Genomic DNA, 18,798 nt, shown 5'->3' on the forward strand with positions numbered 1-18,798 from the left:
GAGAGTGGAGAAAACACAGATGGTGCCACGTGGCGTTTGCTGCACATGAGCCGATGAGTGAGTTAAGTCTGCCTCTGAGAGATGAACCAGGTTCAGAGTTCAGACAGAAGAGCCAGAGCCGGCTGGCTGCTGGTATTCTCAGCTCAGCGGTAATGATAAACATTACAGCAAACTAATGGATGGGCGAGTCGGTCACCGCGGCCTCTGATGCCACTTTATCTTCTTTCTTAACACCCAACACCAGATTGCTCACAACCTCCATGGCCCCGGACAGGAATGTGCGCTAAGCAAATCACTGACCGCACGGGCCGTCAATAAAGCTCGGGTTTGAATTTCAGTCGTGCCGTGAGCGGGGGGAGGGAGGGACGGAAAGACGGAGGCAGGGAAGCAGAAGGAGGGCGCTGATGAGGGGAGGAGGGATAGAAGGAACGAAGGGAAGGATGAAGGGGTCAGTCCTGTGAGATAAGGAAGGGCAGGGAATGCGAAATGGAGTATGAAAGCGAAAACAGATGGAGATATTTTACATAGAGGCAGATAGATGGTTGACAGGAGGTGCGACAAGGGGACAGGGTGGAGAGATAATTACAAAGATAGAGAAGGATGTAAACGACAAGAATGAAAAGGAAAGGGATTATAACTTTACACTACGGTGGCTAGATTGGTAGTGGCACACAGAGAGAGACAGGGGGAGGACAGTGGCACAGAAGACGAGAGGAGCAGGTGATGTCAGACAGAAGACACTGGAAAAAGAGCGTGTTTGAAGGGGAGTAAGGACAAAGAGTGAGGGAGAAAGTCCTTGCCAGAGGGGACAAAAACGTCAAATAGCAAACACTTGATTCATTTCTCTTGTGTGTGTGTGTGTGTGTGTTGTTTTTTTTTCTCCTTTTTTTCCGCTCCTGGATGTCAGTTGTGGCTGTTTGTGTTCTGACACACATCTTCGAAGGACTACACACGCCTACGTACGGCATCAAACCTTAGCCAGGTGCGCACATACACAGCACCTTCCGTAACGGCACAACAACGGTCTCCCAAGACATACCAGCGTCTTTTCATAATCCTGAAATTGGCTAAATCAAAGTGCTTTTTACAAGAAAGCGAGTCGGTTTGTGTCAAGAGAGCTCCACAGCAGCTGAGGTGAGCAGGTGGCACATCTGGTTTCAAAAGAGATATTTTTAAACCCAGAAAGGAGCAGTATACCATTGACTTTCCTTTACTATTGTTGCATTCACATGTAAAATTTGCATTTGGCAATATGTGGGGGATAGTGTAGTGAAAGCGGAGGTGTAGTGCATCCCTGGATAGGTAGTAAAGTCTGGGAAAGTCAGCTTACTATGAGTCAGAGCTTTTTTAAAGTCAAATGACAAGAAGGAAATCAGTGTCTGGCGATATCACGGTTAAAACTATGCTTTGTGTATGTTCGACTGAATATAAAGAAGGTATTTGACTCGATGAATAACACAGCTGAGTACAAAATCAGTGTAAAAGTACAGTTGGACCTGAATTTAATGAAGAATGAACAGACTGAGTTCAGTTAGCTCCTGTGAAAATGATCAACCAGGCCATGTTCTCCTGGCTGCATGAAGATCCACATATACTCTGTGCAAAGAATGTGCACTAATGGGAATACGAGTTGGGGACACTGGAAATTTGGTCAGAAACAATCACACTGGCTGTCCCTGCATGTCTTAATGTTGTCTTGCTTCTCTGGAATAAATAATTCCACCAAGTCCCTCTGACATGTTTTTCTTTTAAATAAGTGTTTTCCATCAGGGTTTGTTTAGTTTGTTCAGGTTCAGTAAGTTCACTTTAATTGCAGTGAAAATGTTACAGTATTTAGTTTAGGGCAATATTTAATTTTAAGAAAATAGTATTGTATTTTGTATATATTCATATATATATATATATAGACACAACAACCAAGACTGTCGGAGCCGGGGCTCGAACCGGCAACATTCCAATTGCAAGACGAACTGCCAACTCTTGAGCCACGATCGCCCCATGCAATATCAAAGTGGCAACAATTTTATTTTTTTTTCAGAATTGGACAATAAATATTTAAAATTGTTCTTTGGATCATAAAACCTGTCACGTATATTAACTGAGACCCTCCTGTGTACGTGTGTTTTCCCATGTTCCCAATTGTAGAGAGTGTGAATTCTAACCAGGAGTTCCTACAACTTTGAACCTCCACACATACACATAAAGTTTGAAAACAAACACTCGCATCTTGTCGGCTGTGTATTCTCGCCTCGCTCTTCCAAATAAAATAAAGCGAGAGCTTTCAGCTGACTGGAATGCTCTCGTTAGCCTGCAGAGTGCAGTAACTAGAGAGCAGTGCCCATTAGCAGATTGATGTTATGCTCACCTGAGCTGACAACTTTTAGGGGAAGCTGGATGAAGGAAGGCTGACTGAAAGAGTAAAGAGATTAGATGGAAACGAAGCCCGTCTTGTAGCTGTCCTGTTTGTGTGTGTTCCCGTCTCTGTCTGCATGGATGATAGAATTTGACGCTGACTTAGTGTCAGACTCCTCGCTGACACATAGTGTAGTTAAAGATTAGAGAGATGTGCACGAAAAAAGGGATGAGATGAAAGTAGAGAGATGGATAGATTTGGATACACTAGTGCTTTGTGGTAGGCTGTGTTTTTAGTTGTCATCTCTGTAAATTTTGAGTAAATGAAAATGGACATTCTGCCCAAATAATTTTCATTTTCTTCCTCTTCGCCCTTGCTTCTTTTATGCCTTTCTCCTCTTCTTTCTTCCGGTATGCTAATATGTCTGTTTGTCTATCTGTTTTCCTGTCTGTCTGTCCACGTGTCTCACTTTTTTCCCCTCCCTGCGTGGCTTATATTAAATTTTAATTCCCTGCAGTGGAGGGCCGGAGAGCCTGACAGTGACAGAGCCTGACAGAAGTGTGGCAAAGAAAATAAAAACAGTGTGACAGCTTAGTGGGGTGGCACATGCATGTGGATGTGTGTTTGTTTATGTCTTTGAGACAGTTGAGACATTTGCTTGTGTTTCTCTGTGTGAGGACTCTTTTCGCCTGTTGTTATGTTGCTGCTCTTTGTAATGTCTTTACATCAACATGAGGAACTACAAGTGAAAAATGTACACGAATCAGTGTCAAATCTTTTCCCTCTCCTAAAAAGTGTTTGCTCGGCTGTGTGTGCGTGCTTTTGACTGTTATTGCGTGTGCACTGTCAGCAGAAAGTTGGTGTTGAAACTGATAAACCATTATGCACAACGTGGGAGTGCATGTTTGTGTGCCATTTGGTGTGTACGTAAGTGTGTGCGTGCACACCAGTGTGTATTAGGTTTAATGATCTTTTTGATGGTTTTCTGTGGCGCGTATTGAGACGGATGGTCCATATGCTCTTTATGGCCCATGCATATTTCATATTCCAGCAGCAAAGCAGAGCAGAGCAGGCATTGCTTATATGGCCAGGATGTTGCACTGGGACGTGGGCTGACTTTATGAGAGCTCATATACCCATCCCACAGCTTTGTCCCCTTTGAATAAATGCCCAAGTACGAATAAACACAACACATTTCAGAAAGATGTCCATAAACCTTAAAGTTGGGCAAAGGCACGAGATCTCAAATGGACCCATGTGGCCATCGGTTACATGATTTAACATTGGTTTACCAGGTGTACGTTTGCATGTCATTTAATGCAAAGGACATCACTTGACTTGAAGTAATAACCTGCAGTGTCTTTACATAAAAATGCTAACTTTGCTTCTTTCCGTTCCCACATAGAAAACACACAAAAAACACACAATAGTGATTGAACTGATTCCATTTTCATTTTCTCTTCTCTCTTGAGAAATACCTCTGGGCACACGCAATGTGATGCTTTTTATGCCTCCAGCAGCAACTGCAGTTTGTTTTTGGAATAAAAAGATGAAGAGTTCAGTAGTTAGAATGAAAGAAAAGACTGAAAACCAGAAAAGCTCATCAAAGAAAACTATATCACCATGATGTATTGTTAGGTTTTTTCTCATCAGTCTCTGCGAAAGATGGGAAGTCACATGAAGTACACGCACAAGAACATAGAAGAAAAAGAAACCTTGATATTTTTCCCATGTTTATGATACTATTTTATTTTTTAGAAGTCTTATACTCCTTTCACATGCAGGTGTTCTGCATTTGTGAACCACTTGTACACTTGTGTCCAAGTATGCGCTTTGTAGTCGTTTCAACAAATCCGCTTTGGATCGCCTTCAGACTGTGCAGAATGCTCCGGCAAGACTTTTAACTGGCATCAGCAGAAGATCGCATATCAATCCAGTGTTGGCTCCAGAGGTTGCTGCTGGCCCCACACAACCTGTGGTGATCAGGCTTTTCAGGCAGTGGCACCAAGGTTGTCTTCGACTGTTATTACACTGTATAGACGCCACTGACTGTTTTAAAAAGCAGTTGAAGACATTTTTATACAGACAAGCCCTTAATTAACTTGTTGTTTTATGTTGAATTCTATTGCTTTACGTTGTTATATGTTACACTTTTATTTCTTTTGTTTTGTTGGGAAGCACTTTGTGATTTTTGTGTGTGCATTCAGTAAACCCCTGGGAGACACACAAATACAAAGTCCAGATGAAAGCACAGACTGTCACATGATGATTGGCAGGTCGCCGCCACATCGAGAGGTGTATCGACTTCATGAGAGAGCGTGTGTGTGTGTGTGTGTGTGTGTGTGTGTGTTTGGGGGGGTGGGGGCAGATTGACAGAGGAAGACAGAAGGGGAGGAAGAGGTGTCGTCAGAGGAGGGGTAAGCAGACGTCAGAAAGATTGAACCTGAAATGAAAAATTGAACAGGAGACGGATGGAAGGACGCTGATAAGGATGGACAGACAGAGGAGGGAGAGTAGGGCAGAACGAGTGATAGTGTGTGTGTGTGTGTGCTTTTGGGGGGATGTAGGAGGGGATGTGAGATGGATGTTGCACTGATAGACTGTCGAGTCTGACAGAGTCTGCTCATGTTCAGCAGAGAGAGTCAGCCACATCATCAGACAACGACAACGACACCCGCAAACGTGCACACAGAGATGCACGATAAGCTTATAAAATCCACACAATCTAAGGCTTCTAGCTCATAATCCTACACTATCAGTTTCACTCACTGTACTTCAGTGCATTTACATTACTATGGCAAACGAGGCTAGCCCGTGTCCCTTTGATTATCTAAACACCGCAGTGATACTGTGCAAATAGTCCACTTTACTGGTTTATTGTCCTGCAAATTAAAATGGTGTTTCTCTGAAAAGCACTATACCCGAGTGCCAGGAGGTTTTGTGCAGCAGGCCCCATTCAGAGCTGACCATTGGCTCTCACTGGTAGCATTTCTCAGGCCTGATTAGGGGGAATGATTGAGCATATAGTGAAGCAAAGCATATACAGTTGCAATGAGTAACAGAGACCACCCCCACTTCCTTGCACACAGTCGCTGAGTGATTAAGTATACTCCCCAAAGTCAAAGTTTCTGTTTCCGCACCAGTCACCGAGTAGAGTTAAAAAACTGGCAATGATAGATTTTTAGCTCATTTATCACCCAACAAAATCCGTTTGTTTCTGTTATCACTTTGGCCCGCACACTGGAGAAGGTCTTAACGCTGAAACATCTGTGCTCTGCTTGTCTTTTATGTTCAGCTTTGATAAAGAATAAAAATAGAAAACTCTCAAGATCAAGTGAGGCAGAACATTGTGCAGGTTTTTTTTCTCTCCTTTCATTGTTTTACTCCATTGATTCCATCTTTCCTAAACGGCTAATTGAACGCTTGCTGTTTCGATTAGCGCCGCGCTTCAGTCTGCATTCTTTAATTTCAGGCCTTTTTGAGCTAGTATATGCGAATATATGTAATTAATTCTCCCCGTCACAATGCATTAATAGAAATGTTAGAGCTCAATGTCATCTCCTATCTGACAAGAATACCCAGACGCTTTTAAACACTTAAATACTTCATGCTGGCGCCTGCTTGTCCAACCAAGTCCACTATGTGTCTTGCCACTTTGATGTATCTTACCCTGAGAGTAACAAAGCTTATAATTGCCTTTAAAATGTGCTTGTTCTGTTGTTATTTTCTTTTTTACTGAGAACATTGAAAGGTCACAGGGGGCTTTTTGTTATAATGACGTATTACTCAGAAGACGTGGGAATCGCAGAGAAACACATTATATACTAACTGCAATAGTGCCATCTAAACCTCGTATCACAGCACAGCAATGCCCAGCACAATTCAAGGCAGTAATCATGGGCATATGACAATATCTGTGGAATAGAAGAGGAAAAATACCCCTAAAAGGCAAATAGGATGAGTTATGTGTTTATTCACTGTATTGTGTTATCATTGTGCGGGTATATCATCATCATTCTTGTGTCATTTCACATAATTAGCTCTCTCTCGCTGTCTGCTCTGCCTGTCCCTCCTTCCCAATCAGTTTCTTCTCCATCTCATGTTGGTAAACTTTTCTCAACTTTTCCCTCATATATTTTTATAAGCGCCCACCATGATGAGTCATAAAGGAGTAAATCCGGTAAGTCAACCTGAATCCATTTAGCTCGACTTTGTGTTTAATAAAAGTATCAATATTTAATCCGGTTTGTCCGTAAAAAATTAAAATATATTGCCATGTCTTGGTAAGTTAATTGTACATTTTCGGGAAAAAGCGCTTCTCTTTGGGGCAGTCTCCTCCCCCCGTTATGTACAAGTGAAGCACTGTATGTCTGACTGGTCGTAAAGGACGTCTCGACCGACTCGAGTTTTGCCTGCAGCCATTAAAAACACACCCCTGCTCTCTCCCACTGCTTTTAGCCTTTATTTTTATGTTCATTTTGCAGCCGGACTGAGACGTAACAAAAGAAACTCTCCACCTAAAAACAGTGTGAAACCAAATTTGCCACAGTAATAGCTGATGATTTGTGATAATGGCAAAGAGTAATAAGTGGTACTTAATTAGCCATTAGAGACACAGAGGGGAGATGGTGGATAAAGAGGGGATGGGTTTTTTGCACAAAGCAATGAACCCCTGTAGTCCGCCCCCTCTCCTATTTTTTTTCTTCTTCTTTTTTTTGCTACAATAGCACCATAGCAAGGGCTTCTTCAGTCGTCATGGAGACTAATGTTGAAAGCCAGCTGTGGTTTTGTCTTGGCAGCCCATTAGGCTGGAGCTCGGTTGGCACTTCTCTAGGTTTCTTTTTTTTCTTTGTGGCTTTGCCTCCTTTGACTTACAATGGTGAAATATAGTCTCTCTGGGTTTAACTTGAGTTTGCGATATTGGCTGAGGGTCATATAAGGGTTTTAAATTCTTCTGAGCTTTTGTTTCACCTTGTTTGAAGTGCTCGTTGAGGGATACTTTTTCTTACATCACCCGAGTTGGTCTCACAGAGCAGCACAGCTGGGTATGGCACAGAAAATCAACTTACTGAGTTTTAAAGAGTTTGGTTAAGTAGCTCCAGCTTCTATATAGTAGACCCCACCCACCTTACAGTTCAAGTAGGTTAAAACAAGTTCAAGCAGATAAAGAATTATCTGCCTGACCCTGTTCTGCTTGATGGATGGCGTTTCTTCTCATTCTACATTGTCCCTACGCCTGGCAAGCAGCGTTTCTTGCCCCGGATCCCTTATTAAAGTGGCTCAAGAGAGGGATCTGAGTAATGTTTTTGTTGTTGTTGAGAACCGTTTATCCCAGCGCTGGAGCTCTTTTCCCCACAGCCCTGATATTCAAGCCTCCCTGACCCAAACACATCAGTCAACAGGACATTGGTGCCGTGTGACTCGGCCAGGAAGTGGGCTGAGGCAGGCAGGGAGAGCGATTGTTATGCAGCAGATTGATCAGGTTTCACAGGACACCACAAAACTATCAATCTGTAGGACTGTACACACAGCGTGAGTGTTTGGGGGTCAAGGCTAGAGTTGTGTGTTTGGGGCGGGGAACGCAAGAATCAATAGCTGGGTCAGAGGGTAATGTCTCACTGAGTGCTGAGTCTATACACAGCCATCAGACAGGATCACTATCAATCATGGGAGAGCTTAGGGAACATACACTCTCTGCTCTCAGTGCGTCTCTTTGCCTCTGCTGGCCCAGTGTCTGATGGGATCACTATTGCTCATGTAAGGGCTTTAGGAACAGAGACAGAGGGAGATGTGGGGAAACAGAGGGATAGAGCAACGCAGGGTGGATTGATGGCAACAAAGTGACAGAGTAAGAAGGAAAGATGGGTTTGTATTGGCAGACACATGGAGGGTGACACTTGGGGTTTGGGAGATAAAAGAAGCCTTAAAGTGAAGAAAGTCTTTGGAGCGTAAAATAGGCTGTGTGGGTGGGATGGTGGTGAAATGGACAATAAATTAAAGCTGAAAACAAAATCAATAAACACGCAAATTAAGGTAAAGACCACAAGTCCCGGTCTTACTCACAGGTTAAACAACATTTTTCTTAATTGAAGTATTCTGTCTTTCCTCCTTCCTGGTGTTGTCGTTCACGCTTTTATCCGCCTTCGTCTCTGATCTGTTTTTTTTTGCCTTTTGTCTTATTCAGCATGTGGTTTTTTTTTTCTTCTTCTTCTTTTTTTCGTTTTTTTTCCCGACCTCGGCTTTTGCCATCTGGTGTTCCATGTGCGTTTGTTCATTTTAATTTCCTCACATTCATCCATCTGTGTCACGAGTGTTTGAACAAAAGCCACAAAAAGCGCATGTATGATTGATTGCAGAAACACACGTGTGGAAGAGAACATGCTTATTATTATACATAATGGTGTGGGAGTGTGTTCGCCGAATGTGGCTCTGTGTGCGAGCGAGACGGCTCGGTTCAAAGGGCTAATAACGCTCGCCATTAGGTTTTGTGCTGCTGGGACAGTCTCTCTCTCTCTCTCTCTCTTACCGTGCAGTCAATATCTACAGACACCGAGAGGAAAGGAAGAAGGGAGACGGAGTGAGCGGACAGGACAGCGAAAAAGTCAAATGAGAGCTGAGAAATTAAGCAAAAGAGGGAGTGAAAGAGATTTGGACAATGCTACTTGTGTGATCATTTCGGTGCTTTGTGTGTGTATGTGTGTGTGTGTGAGGCCACCTGGGAATAAATCTTGTTACCTCTAATATTTTGATCAATTACCAATGATGAAACATTGCTCAGCAGGCCTGGGCTGTATGTGTGTGAGAGAGGAAGTGTGTGCAGTGGCCTTGAGAAAAGGGAGCATATTCCAGGCTGTTGGACACACTCAAGACAGCTATTGATTTTAACGGGGAGAATTTAGAACCATTTCAACCCTTACACCCTATCAAACTCCACTTTACACACACATTCAGGCACACACACACACATACTGTACATGTTCTTCAACTAATCCAGCTGGATTCAAATAAAGGGATAAATTCATCTGCAACCAGTATTTAATGAGACGGCATCATTTGAGCAAGCTTCTACGCAAGTTTTTAATCAAAATTTGTCTGCGTGCTTCTTCTCATGCGGTGTGAAACGTAGACAGAAACAGATTGAAGATGAAGGTGATGAGAAAAGAAGGAAAGGCAGAGTAGAATGACAAGGTAGTGGGAAAGACTCGTGTCTGCCTTTGATGAGGGCCTCATTGATGCTACAGATCTCTGGGAGTCTCCATTCACCGGGGGAGCCGTTCAATTACACCGACCACTCCGCTGGCTGATTGGAGTCCTCCCGCAACAATGTTAGCATCTCTGTAGCGAGCCGAGATGGGATTAAGAAGTCTGGCCTCTGGAGGCAAAGTGGCTTTTAAGTCCTGATTGGCAATCATTTGTAACACTGCTGGACAAGTTTTAATCCAGCCCTACCATGTGCCCATCAGGTGTGTCTCTTTTGATTTCTTTAACCTTGATTTATCTTGGCAAACAGTAACGCACACTTAAAGTCTTACAACCCAATCAGCCACCTGTGGTTTTCCACTTTTGATCAGCAAATGATTAGAAAAATTAAATTAAATGCTTCATACTTAAATCCAAAGATAAGTTAGCATTCACTGTGCTGAGGTACTATAGAAAGCTGTGTTGCTGAAGCCTAATTTATAGGCTTCAAAAATGTTAATCTTCAAAGAAGGTTGATGGAAAAAGAATAAAGTTGTTAAAAAGCTTAATAAAATACAGTGTCTGACATCCTTTTTAAAAAATGTATTACTACAAAGGGGAAAAAAACATAAATGATTTATTTTTGCCTTGTTGTCAGCATTTAAAAACATAAACATACTTTAATAAATAATAAAATAAACCATCTCTCCAGTGTGCAGGGAGATGATTGTTTTTGTCATGGGACGGTACAGCTGTGATGCTTTCTGATGCACCTGAAGTTAAATTTTTTTTAGATCAAAATAATATTTTAAATAACTGGAGAGTGGGAGAGTAGGCAGCTGTGCATGGCTACAACTTGGAGAGAGTTGCAACACGTTAATTTCCATCAATCAGGGACAAATGAGAACTTTTTGTCTTCCTCCTCACTCCTCACTCCTCCCCACCTTCCAAAGGTGGAAACACCCACTTAGGTAAAAAAGAAAATAGGACTATAACACTATATTTTACGGAGTAGTGGTATTATTAAAGATCTAACTGTGTGACAATATTGTTTGGCTTATGTGCTGCTGGCAACAAAATAGCAAGGTTAGTTGTTGTTTAAAAATGGGTCATTTTAGCTCATTGCTAGGTGGTTGTGAGGAATGTCTTATTCAAGTTTTGTGGATATAAATGAGATGTTATTGTGATGAAATAAACCAATAGTGTCATAGGTAATAAAAGGTAAACACAAGTCATTTTCTTCTGCTACTAATTGTTTGCCAGGTAGCTTTATGGCATATTATATAAGGTATAATTTAACTTTTGTGGATATAAATTAAATGATGTATGATAAAAGTTATATAATTCTTTTGTTGAAGGCATTATAGGTGCATAAAAGCTAAAAAAAAAAAAAAAAAAAAAAAAGACAGGTCATTTAACTCATCCATTGCTAGGTGGATGTTGGCAACATGATGTCATTAAAATGTTTTACATTGATAACCATCAGGAAACTTAAGATGTACATCTTTGCCAAGTTTTGGTACTGAACTCCCGATGGTCTGGGATGTCCACCCAAGGTTAACAAATGAGAGCTTAGCCAGTGGACCCCAGAGTACATTGTAAGAGTTGCCAAAGAATTTAAAAACTGTAAACCCTTATTTGAATTATTTACTGTGGCTTCAGCTAACCCCTAGCATGTATTACCAAGTTGGTAGAATCCAAGCAAAACATGAGGTTATCTCTCCCCCCCCCCCACCCCAGTGAAATTTGATCGAATCGATATAGAGTAGGAGAAAACAAACTCTTTCTTTCCAGGAAGTTTAACAAGGACATTCAGACAACATTCACAAAGTTGAGGTAACATCCGTGAAGTCGGCTCAACTTTTATTCTGAACATTTTTCTACCATGAGTACACATCGACGGATATTCAAACGAGTGTGATGTATTTGACATGAACCCACAATGTTAAATTTTGTGTCATTTATAGCAAACGGATTGAGCATCTTGTATTAAAGTTTAAAAGCTTTAGTTCAGAAACTAAGTGAGTCAGAGTTACTGAGGGAAAGTTTGTTACAGCCAGACTTGGCCTTTCTTTAACTATCTTGACACTATCATAGTTTTGAAAGGGGCAGACTGTAACGTCTCCAAATTACTGTGCGTCTGTCATGGGTGCATTTTCAGAAATATCTCTAAAAGTAAATCTGATTCCCCTAATAAGGAAAAATCAATCAGATGGCCTTCTTCGCAGCAAGCATTTTGACTTGGTGTATAAAATCATGTCGGAAAAAACACTGGTGTGACTGATAGAAGAACTGTAATGACAGCGCCACAAACTTAATAGCGTGATGGTAAACCAGGCGATCCACAGCCTAGAACACTAAAACGAAGCAGCATTACTTTTATATTCTTTGATTTCTTTTTTTTATTATTCTTTGTTTTTATAGATCTATGTACAACTAATTGTAACGTGACAAAGTGTCTTCAGTAAAAAGGACCGTTTATTCCCAGAAACAATGTTTGCTAACTGTTACATTGTGATTTTTAATGTCTTTCCTTTTGTTTCCATGGCGATTTTCAAGCCCACTGCTGAAATTGAGCTGCTATTTTAAAATTTGCTGCAAAGTAACGTTCTCCCACATTTGCTTACCTGTCATGGCAAGGTTTAATAAGCCATAAGAAAAATATGCTTTAATAAGAAACATTCCACCTTGGCCGGGGCATTAGCGAGCTTTCACACCATCCCTTGTTTAAAATACCCTGCATTAGAATAATTGTAACAAATGAGAGCATTTTCAGCAGTTAATCATCACTGCTGGTACAGTGAAATAGTGGAGCTATGCCTGGATACGTATTCCACGTAATGGGAATCACATAGATGTGCCATACACTATGCAGCAAAAAACATGGTCCTAAGGGGGAGACCCTCTCACTGACTTAAATATTTGAGCTTCTACCTATTCTTATTGTCCTCCGCCGTCCACAAAATCTTCCATGTAACCAACAGTAGAGCAGAGTAAGCCAGTCCCACTAGCTCTTGTTACAAAAAGGAACGATGGCGCTTACTGTCAAGTGCTTTATTGATATATGATGCTCCAACAGGCCACACAGATAATAAGTAGATAGAGGGTAACTCTGTGGCATTATGTTGCCTATGACTGATTTATACAGGCAACATACTCACTCTCTCTCTCTGTATCTCCCTCACACTCTCTGATGTGATTTTACAGTAGTGACATTGATCCAGGCCCACTTTGATCTTGCTCTTAGCTGTTGCTCGCTCTCACTCCCTCCAGCTATCACCCTTGGCTCTCTGGTTGCTAGAGTCTGCTGTTTTTAACCCCAACTACCCCTTGTCTCATCCTATAAATCTTCTCATCTTTCTCTCCATCTTTCCATCGCTCCATCTCTCTGGCGGATCTGTATACAAGTGATCTTTTGCTCTTGGAAACCTTTGCTCAGGCCGATGAAATGTCCCATCAGGTCTCTGGCTGTTATCAGCGTCACCTAGCCAGGTATCACTTGTAAGAGAGGAAATTAGTTGTGCCTCAACACAAAAGGAAACTGAGGCATCAGGAGGCAGCATCTGCAAGCAGCACACTCTGACTTTTCATAACCTGCTGGGCTGTATTGCTGCGTCTCTCTTTGTTTGGAATTTCAGGAAGCGTCACGATCTAATAAACTCCGGTATCATAGAGGGGAATAAAAGAAAATTCCAAAATGAGGCTGAACATTTTGTGATAGTCTTCTCAGCCAGAGCAACTTTCGCTCATGACTCTAAGGGAAATTCGTTTTTAAAATTAAAATATTTATTGCATTTTCTTTGGACTTGAAGCAGACGGCAGAGACGATATGGCTGGTATGTGACTATCGCAGCTTCTTTGCTCAAAAGAATGTTTCTGTACACGAATGATAGTCGTCAATATTTCAGTAACTGTGAGTCGACTTTTTGTTGGTAAATAAAAATGAATAAAAAAAGTGTTTTATTGAAGAATTAACACATTTCTCTAAAAACATGAGTACATTAGTGTGTACCATTATGGTTAAAAATATAGTGAGCAAAGCATGTTAACAGCGTCTTGCATATACTGGAAATGCTGACCCAGGATTCTAATGCAGTGTCGCACCCATGCAGTAAATTATAGCTTAAAAGCTTTTTGTTTATTTGTTGGCCACGTTATTGGACATCTTTTGAGCCGTAGTTAAACTGAACTGCTTTATACTGAAACGTTTCTATATTTACTGACATATGCATCGACTAAAATGCCTTACTGCGTAACACACTCGAGTAAAACCAAAACGTGCTTTGTTGGCTCATTTTTATCACCTGCATATTTTCTGATTAAAATTTATCTCAACTTGTCGAATTCATTGGGGTCATTCTTCGGATGAGAGAGTCTCAGTTCACATAATTCATAACTACGTTTAAAGCGAATATTCAAACACACTGTATTTTTTTATTATATGAGCAACATATAATGAAATCTGATTGTTCTTGAAGTTTACATTGTGTTGTTAAAATTGTTCTTGTTGTTGTGCTTTTTTTCCAGCTTTTCGTGTCTTTTGTGTCACGTAGTTTGTCATTAATCGAGTAATAATAATAAAAAATCCTTGTGTATAGTTCAGAATTTGGATCATTTTCGTTTAATGCAATCAGTCTTTCTGCTTATGCAAGAGCCGTATAATTATTGTGATATATGAATAAGACTGCAGACATGATATATCATGCAAGCCCCCTCAATGCTCTATTTGCTCTTTAATCTCACTCTGAAATTGGTCTGATTTTGCGATTATCCACGGCGTGAAACAAAGGCGTATTATATGATCTGATGCCACTTTTATATAAGATTGCTTTTGCCGTTAAGTCACTTATGTTGGATTTTATGTGCGTACATGTGTGCGTGTCAGAGATGGGGCTCTTAAAGATGTCAAGATATCAAATAAATGGCTGGTAAATAGCAGCGCTGTACGCTCGGAGAAATGCTCATTCGCACCTACTACACACCAAACCAGGACATACACAGTGGGAATCCTGTGGCATCTTTTATCTTGGAGGAGTGATTTGCTTTCAGATTATTCAAGATGCCCTGAGATGCCCTCCCCCTCATTTTCTCTCACTTTCTTTTCTGCCATTATCCCTTCATCTTTCAAAACTTGCTTTTCTTTGGTATCATAAAACTCGCCAATTGCTTCTTTTTTCTTTTCTTTTTTTTTGTCTGCTCTATTCTGGCTTTCACTCCTCTTCTACTCAATTTGCATTCACACCTCCCTAGTGGAACCAAACTCATCGCTCACTCGAGTCCTTACTCGCTTGCTTTCCATGTCTCTCTCTTTTGCATTCACTATAAATATAGTTCCCTTAAAGCATTTTCTGCATTTTTCTACCACTAATGCCAGAAAAAGTAAATCTCTTCTGCAGGCTATTAAGTGATGTAATGAGTGAAAGTGAGAGGGGTGGATAGGAGACGAGGCAAAAGGAGTAAAGGATGAATGTCGAACAATTAGTCTTAGGTTACTCTGAAAGAAAGAGATGAAAGAAAAATGAAGAGCTCAGAGAAAAAAGAAATTCAGGATGGATTTAAAGAGAGCGGTAAGAAGTGATGGAGAGAAGGAGACATTGAGAGCAGTGTTTCGATCTTCATTTAATAATTGAATAATAATCTCCCTGGAGACATGACCTAGAACTGGCAAAGAGGGAGCGAGGCAGAGTCGGGCTGAGGATGACACACTGCTGCCCCCTTGTGATTTTATGGTGTCACCACTAGAGCGTCTGAGTGAACGAGAGCGGATGTGTGTACGCACATGCTCATCGGAGTGTGCATGATTTACAACTGCAGCCTGTCTCAGTCTCACAGATATGGGCCTGTGTCTGTGATGGGGAGAAAAAAAAGGGCTTTTGGATGTCAGGAAAGAACCTATTTCACTTTGTCACAGAAACTACACACACACAGGCGCGCACACAAGCTCCCAGACACAGAATCAGACCTTATCTTCCTGTCAAGCCGAATCTTTTTTAGGGTTGACGCTGATATATGAGCTTTGGGGGGGAAGAAACGTTGCCGGGACGTTGACGGTTGACGTGAGTGCAACGTTGCGCTCAGGTTGATGTACGAGCAGTGGGGTTAGGGGACAACGCCGCGCTGACACCAGGAGAAGGAGCTGTGGCCCTGGGGCCTTGAGTCCATTCTGAAGAGCCAGCTCCGCATTCTTTGCATGCAGCAGCCCCGCAGCCACGAATACACACCCTCGCCCCCTTAAGCAGACACCCGCTTACTGGTATTAATAACTCGATACCTCTGAAACAAAGATTTGTGTTACGCCCGGTGATTGTTCAAGCAGAAAGCATCCGAAAGACAAAATCCCGTGCAGTGATCTGAGATGTTACATTGCTGCTGCTGCTGTGCAGTGATGTATGTGATACTAAGTGTTGAGGAAATGCCCAAAGCATGTTTATGTTTGTGTGTGTCATCTGTGTACAAACATACTCAAAAATTAGCACTCATAATATAAAGAGTGTAAAATGTGTGTTCATCAACACCTCTGTTCAGCTTTGCAATGGCACTGATTTCAAAAAAATGATGTAAATGATGACAGAAAGTGCCAGAATTTAGATAAATAATACAACTTTTCATGCATGCACCTTTCCAAGTGGCTTTTGGCAAGATGAAAAACCTCAAATTGGCCCGTTTCAGCCTTTACTGTGTGATCTGTGATAAATGCTGTATATATATCAAACGCTGTATTAAAAAAGAAAAAGAAAACATGATAAATACCGCTTGCATTAAAAAAAAATCAAGTAATATTTATATATAGCTGTTTTGAGTGTTTAATATTCTAATCTCTGCTGCTTCTCTGCTTCTCTGCTTCTCTGCTTGTCCAGTCTGCGTAGGGAGGGCTACACAATGCAGGTGAACGTCAACGACTACCTGGACATCTACTGCCCTCATTACAACGACAGCCAGCGCATGGTGGGCACCGGAGAGCAGTACGTCCTCTACATGGTCAGCTATCGTGGTTACAGGAGCTGTGATCCCCAGATGGGCTTCAAGCGGTGGGAGTGTAACCGGCCTCACGCCCCCCACGCGCCCATAAAGTTCTCAGAGAAGTTCCAGCGCTACAGCGCCTTCTCGCTGGGCTACGAGTTCCACGTCGGCCAGGAGTATTACTACATCTGTGAGTGGAATCGAACCTGCTGTATATCTTATAAAAGACATTTCACTAATGTCGTAAATGTCGTAAAGAGAACAATGTTATTGAGGTCAGAGCAGCAGGTTTAAAAAAAACCCTGCTCGTTATAATATTACACATATTACTTTTATCTTTGAATATTCGGCTCGATCATCCAAGTCATGTCCTCGAGTAATATGGGGATGACAAATTGCAGCCTCACATTTAATCATATCGCCCTGCAGCCGTGCAGGCTCATCCATTTTGTTGATTGCTAATCAAATTAACTTGCAGCACCTTGTGCCAACAAGCCATTGTATAAATAATGAACTTTTAGCCTGTCATAAAACAGTGTCAAAACAGATATTACGAGGCACTGACTGTATAATCGGCGCAGTACTCATTTACTCCTGTACATATTTGTGTGTATTTGTGGGTTTGGTAATATTAACGTAGGATTCTGGTAGGTAAGTGAGCAAATCTACAAGAATCATGTGCCTTCCTAACATTTTCAGACCACTGCTCTCACTGCTTCACGTGAAAAATCCAACACTAAACTATACACCACAGTGAGTCACTTGCAATAAAACATACAACCCACCTTCTCGAGTCATTGTTTTGTGTCGCTGATTGTCAGCCAGTTGATTAGTCAAGTAGTAGTAACATAACATCTGGCTGATTGTTTTTCTGTTTAACAAATGCATGATAATAGTGATCCAAATGGTTAATTCTGCCTATATTTAAGTACAAGCTCTGTAACAAAAGTGCACATGGCATTTAATTTATTGTGTATTATTTTGTTGCGCAGCCACGCCCACTCATCACCACGGACGCGCCTGTCTGAGACTACGAGTGTACGTCTGCTGCTCCACGGGTAAGTCTCCTGCTTTGTGTTTGGGGGGGGGTGATGTTTGACCTATAATGCTTGGACTTGTTCGCAGGCTTTACCTGGACCCATCTGGCCACTCTGCCCATCTGGAAAGCACCAAGTGCCCAACGAACTCAAACACTCTCTGCATACAGATGCACACACAATCTAAATACAGCCTAAAACAGGCAGAGCTATTAATACTGCTGCTGAGTCTCCTGCAGCATTTTCACTCACAGCATAGCCCCCCACGTCCCAGCTCCTCTTTTTTTCTCTTCTTCCCCGTCTCACTCTTCTTTCACTTTCTCTCTCTCCCTCTCCCTCTCTTTACAGCAGCAAAAAAAAAGGGAGCAGCTTCAGCTTTGAAGGCCCTCAACCCCCTCCTGCTTCCTCTCCACTCCTCTCCCTCTCTCTTCCACCCCTCCTCCCTCTCTCCCTGTCAGAATCCATTTATTGCCGTGTGCGGTCAGTGGGTGGCTATGTATATGTAGTGTTATCCTCTCTCGCTCTCCTGCCACCCTTCAATCTCTCGACCCGCTCTCACTCACTTTCACACACACACACACGCACACACACACACATACACACACAGACTTTGATCCCTGGCCTGTCCGGTCCTTTGTAGTATTAACCTCTCCTCCCTCTTTCACCCCCACAACTCCATCACTCTCCATCCCTTTTCACACACTGACTCTCTTCAGTTTGATCTGCCTCTCCTCACATTCCCTCTTTTCCCCGTCTCTCTCTATCTTTTTGTCAGGGCTTCTTGTGATATTGTGGCTTGTCAGTCGGTGTGCTGTGGGGTTTTTCAACCCTGCACCCTTGTCATGCCACTCTATTGGATGTCATGTTGGAAGTAATTAAAGTCCTCTTGGTTGGAGCAATAGTTTAACCCCTGCTCCTTTTTTTTTCTCTACCCAGCTCAATTACTTTTCACTCTCTCTCTCTCACACACAGCTTCTGATGTGGATGATGAGCCAGGGCCTACAGATGGAGTCTACACGCTTAGACCAGGCCTAAAAATTGATGAGCTTGGTGAGTAATACACACAGGAAGTTCAGGAAGTGTAAGACACATCTGTCTGTTGCAGCTCAATTCACAAAAACAACAATAGACTCTGATTTTGATCACTTTAGTACCAAATCAAGGAAATCAGATTATTTGCCTTTTACAAAGCGTCTCATTGAAGTTAAAGCAGAGTTCAGAAATTCATAAACAAGCAACAATGTATTAGTCTGAAATATTAAGTGACTG

At 41.9% G+C, this 18,798-nt stretch overlaps 1 protein-coding gene across 1 annotated transcript in view; it reads left to right on the forward strand.

The window, feature by feature from the left end:
- Window positions 1–18,798, forward strand: part of efna3b (ephrin-A3b) — a 66,520-nt gene that overhangs the window by 35,851 nt on the left and 11,871 nt on the right. Inside the window, exons 4-6 of the mRNA XM_085177078.1 lie at window positions 16,390–16,682; window positions 17,485–17,550; window positions 18,502–18,579. Coding sequence (XP_085033204.1) covers window positions 16,390–16,682; window positions 17,485–17,550; window positions 18,502–18,579 — 437 coding nt within the window. The remainder of the gene's footprint in view (window positions 1–16,389; window positions 16,683–17,484; window positions 17,551–18,501; window positions 18,580–18,798) is intronic.

The sequence above is a fragment of the Neolamprologus multifasciatus genome, chromosome 11, assembly GCF_963576455.1.
Source record: "Neolamprologus multifasciatus chromosome 11, fNeoMul1.2, whole genome shotgun sequence".
In the NCBI taxonomy this organism is placed as follows: domain Eukaryota; kingdom Metazoa; phylum Chordata; class Actinopteri; order Cichliformes; family Cichlidae; genus Neolamprologus; species Neolamprologus multifasciatus.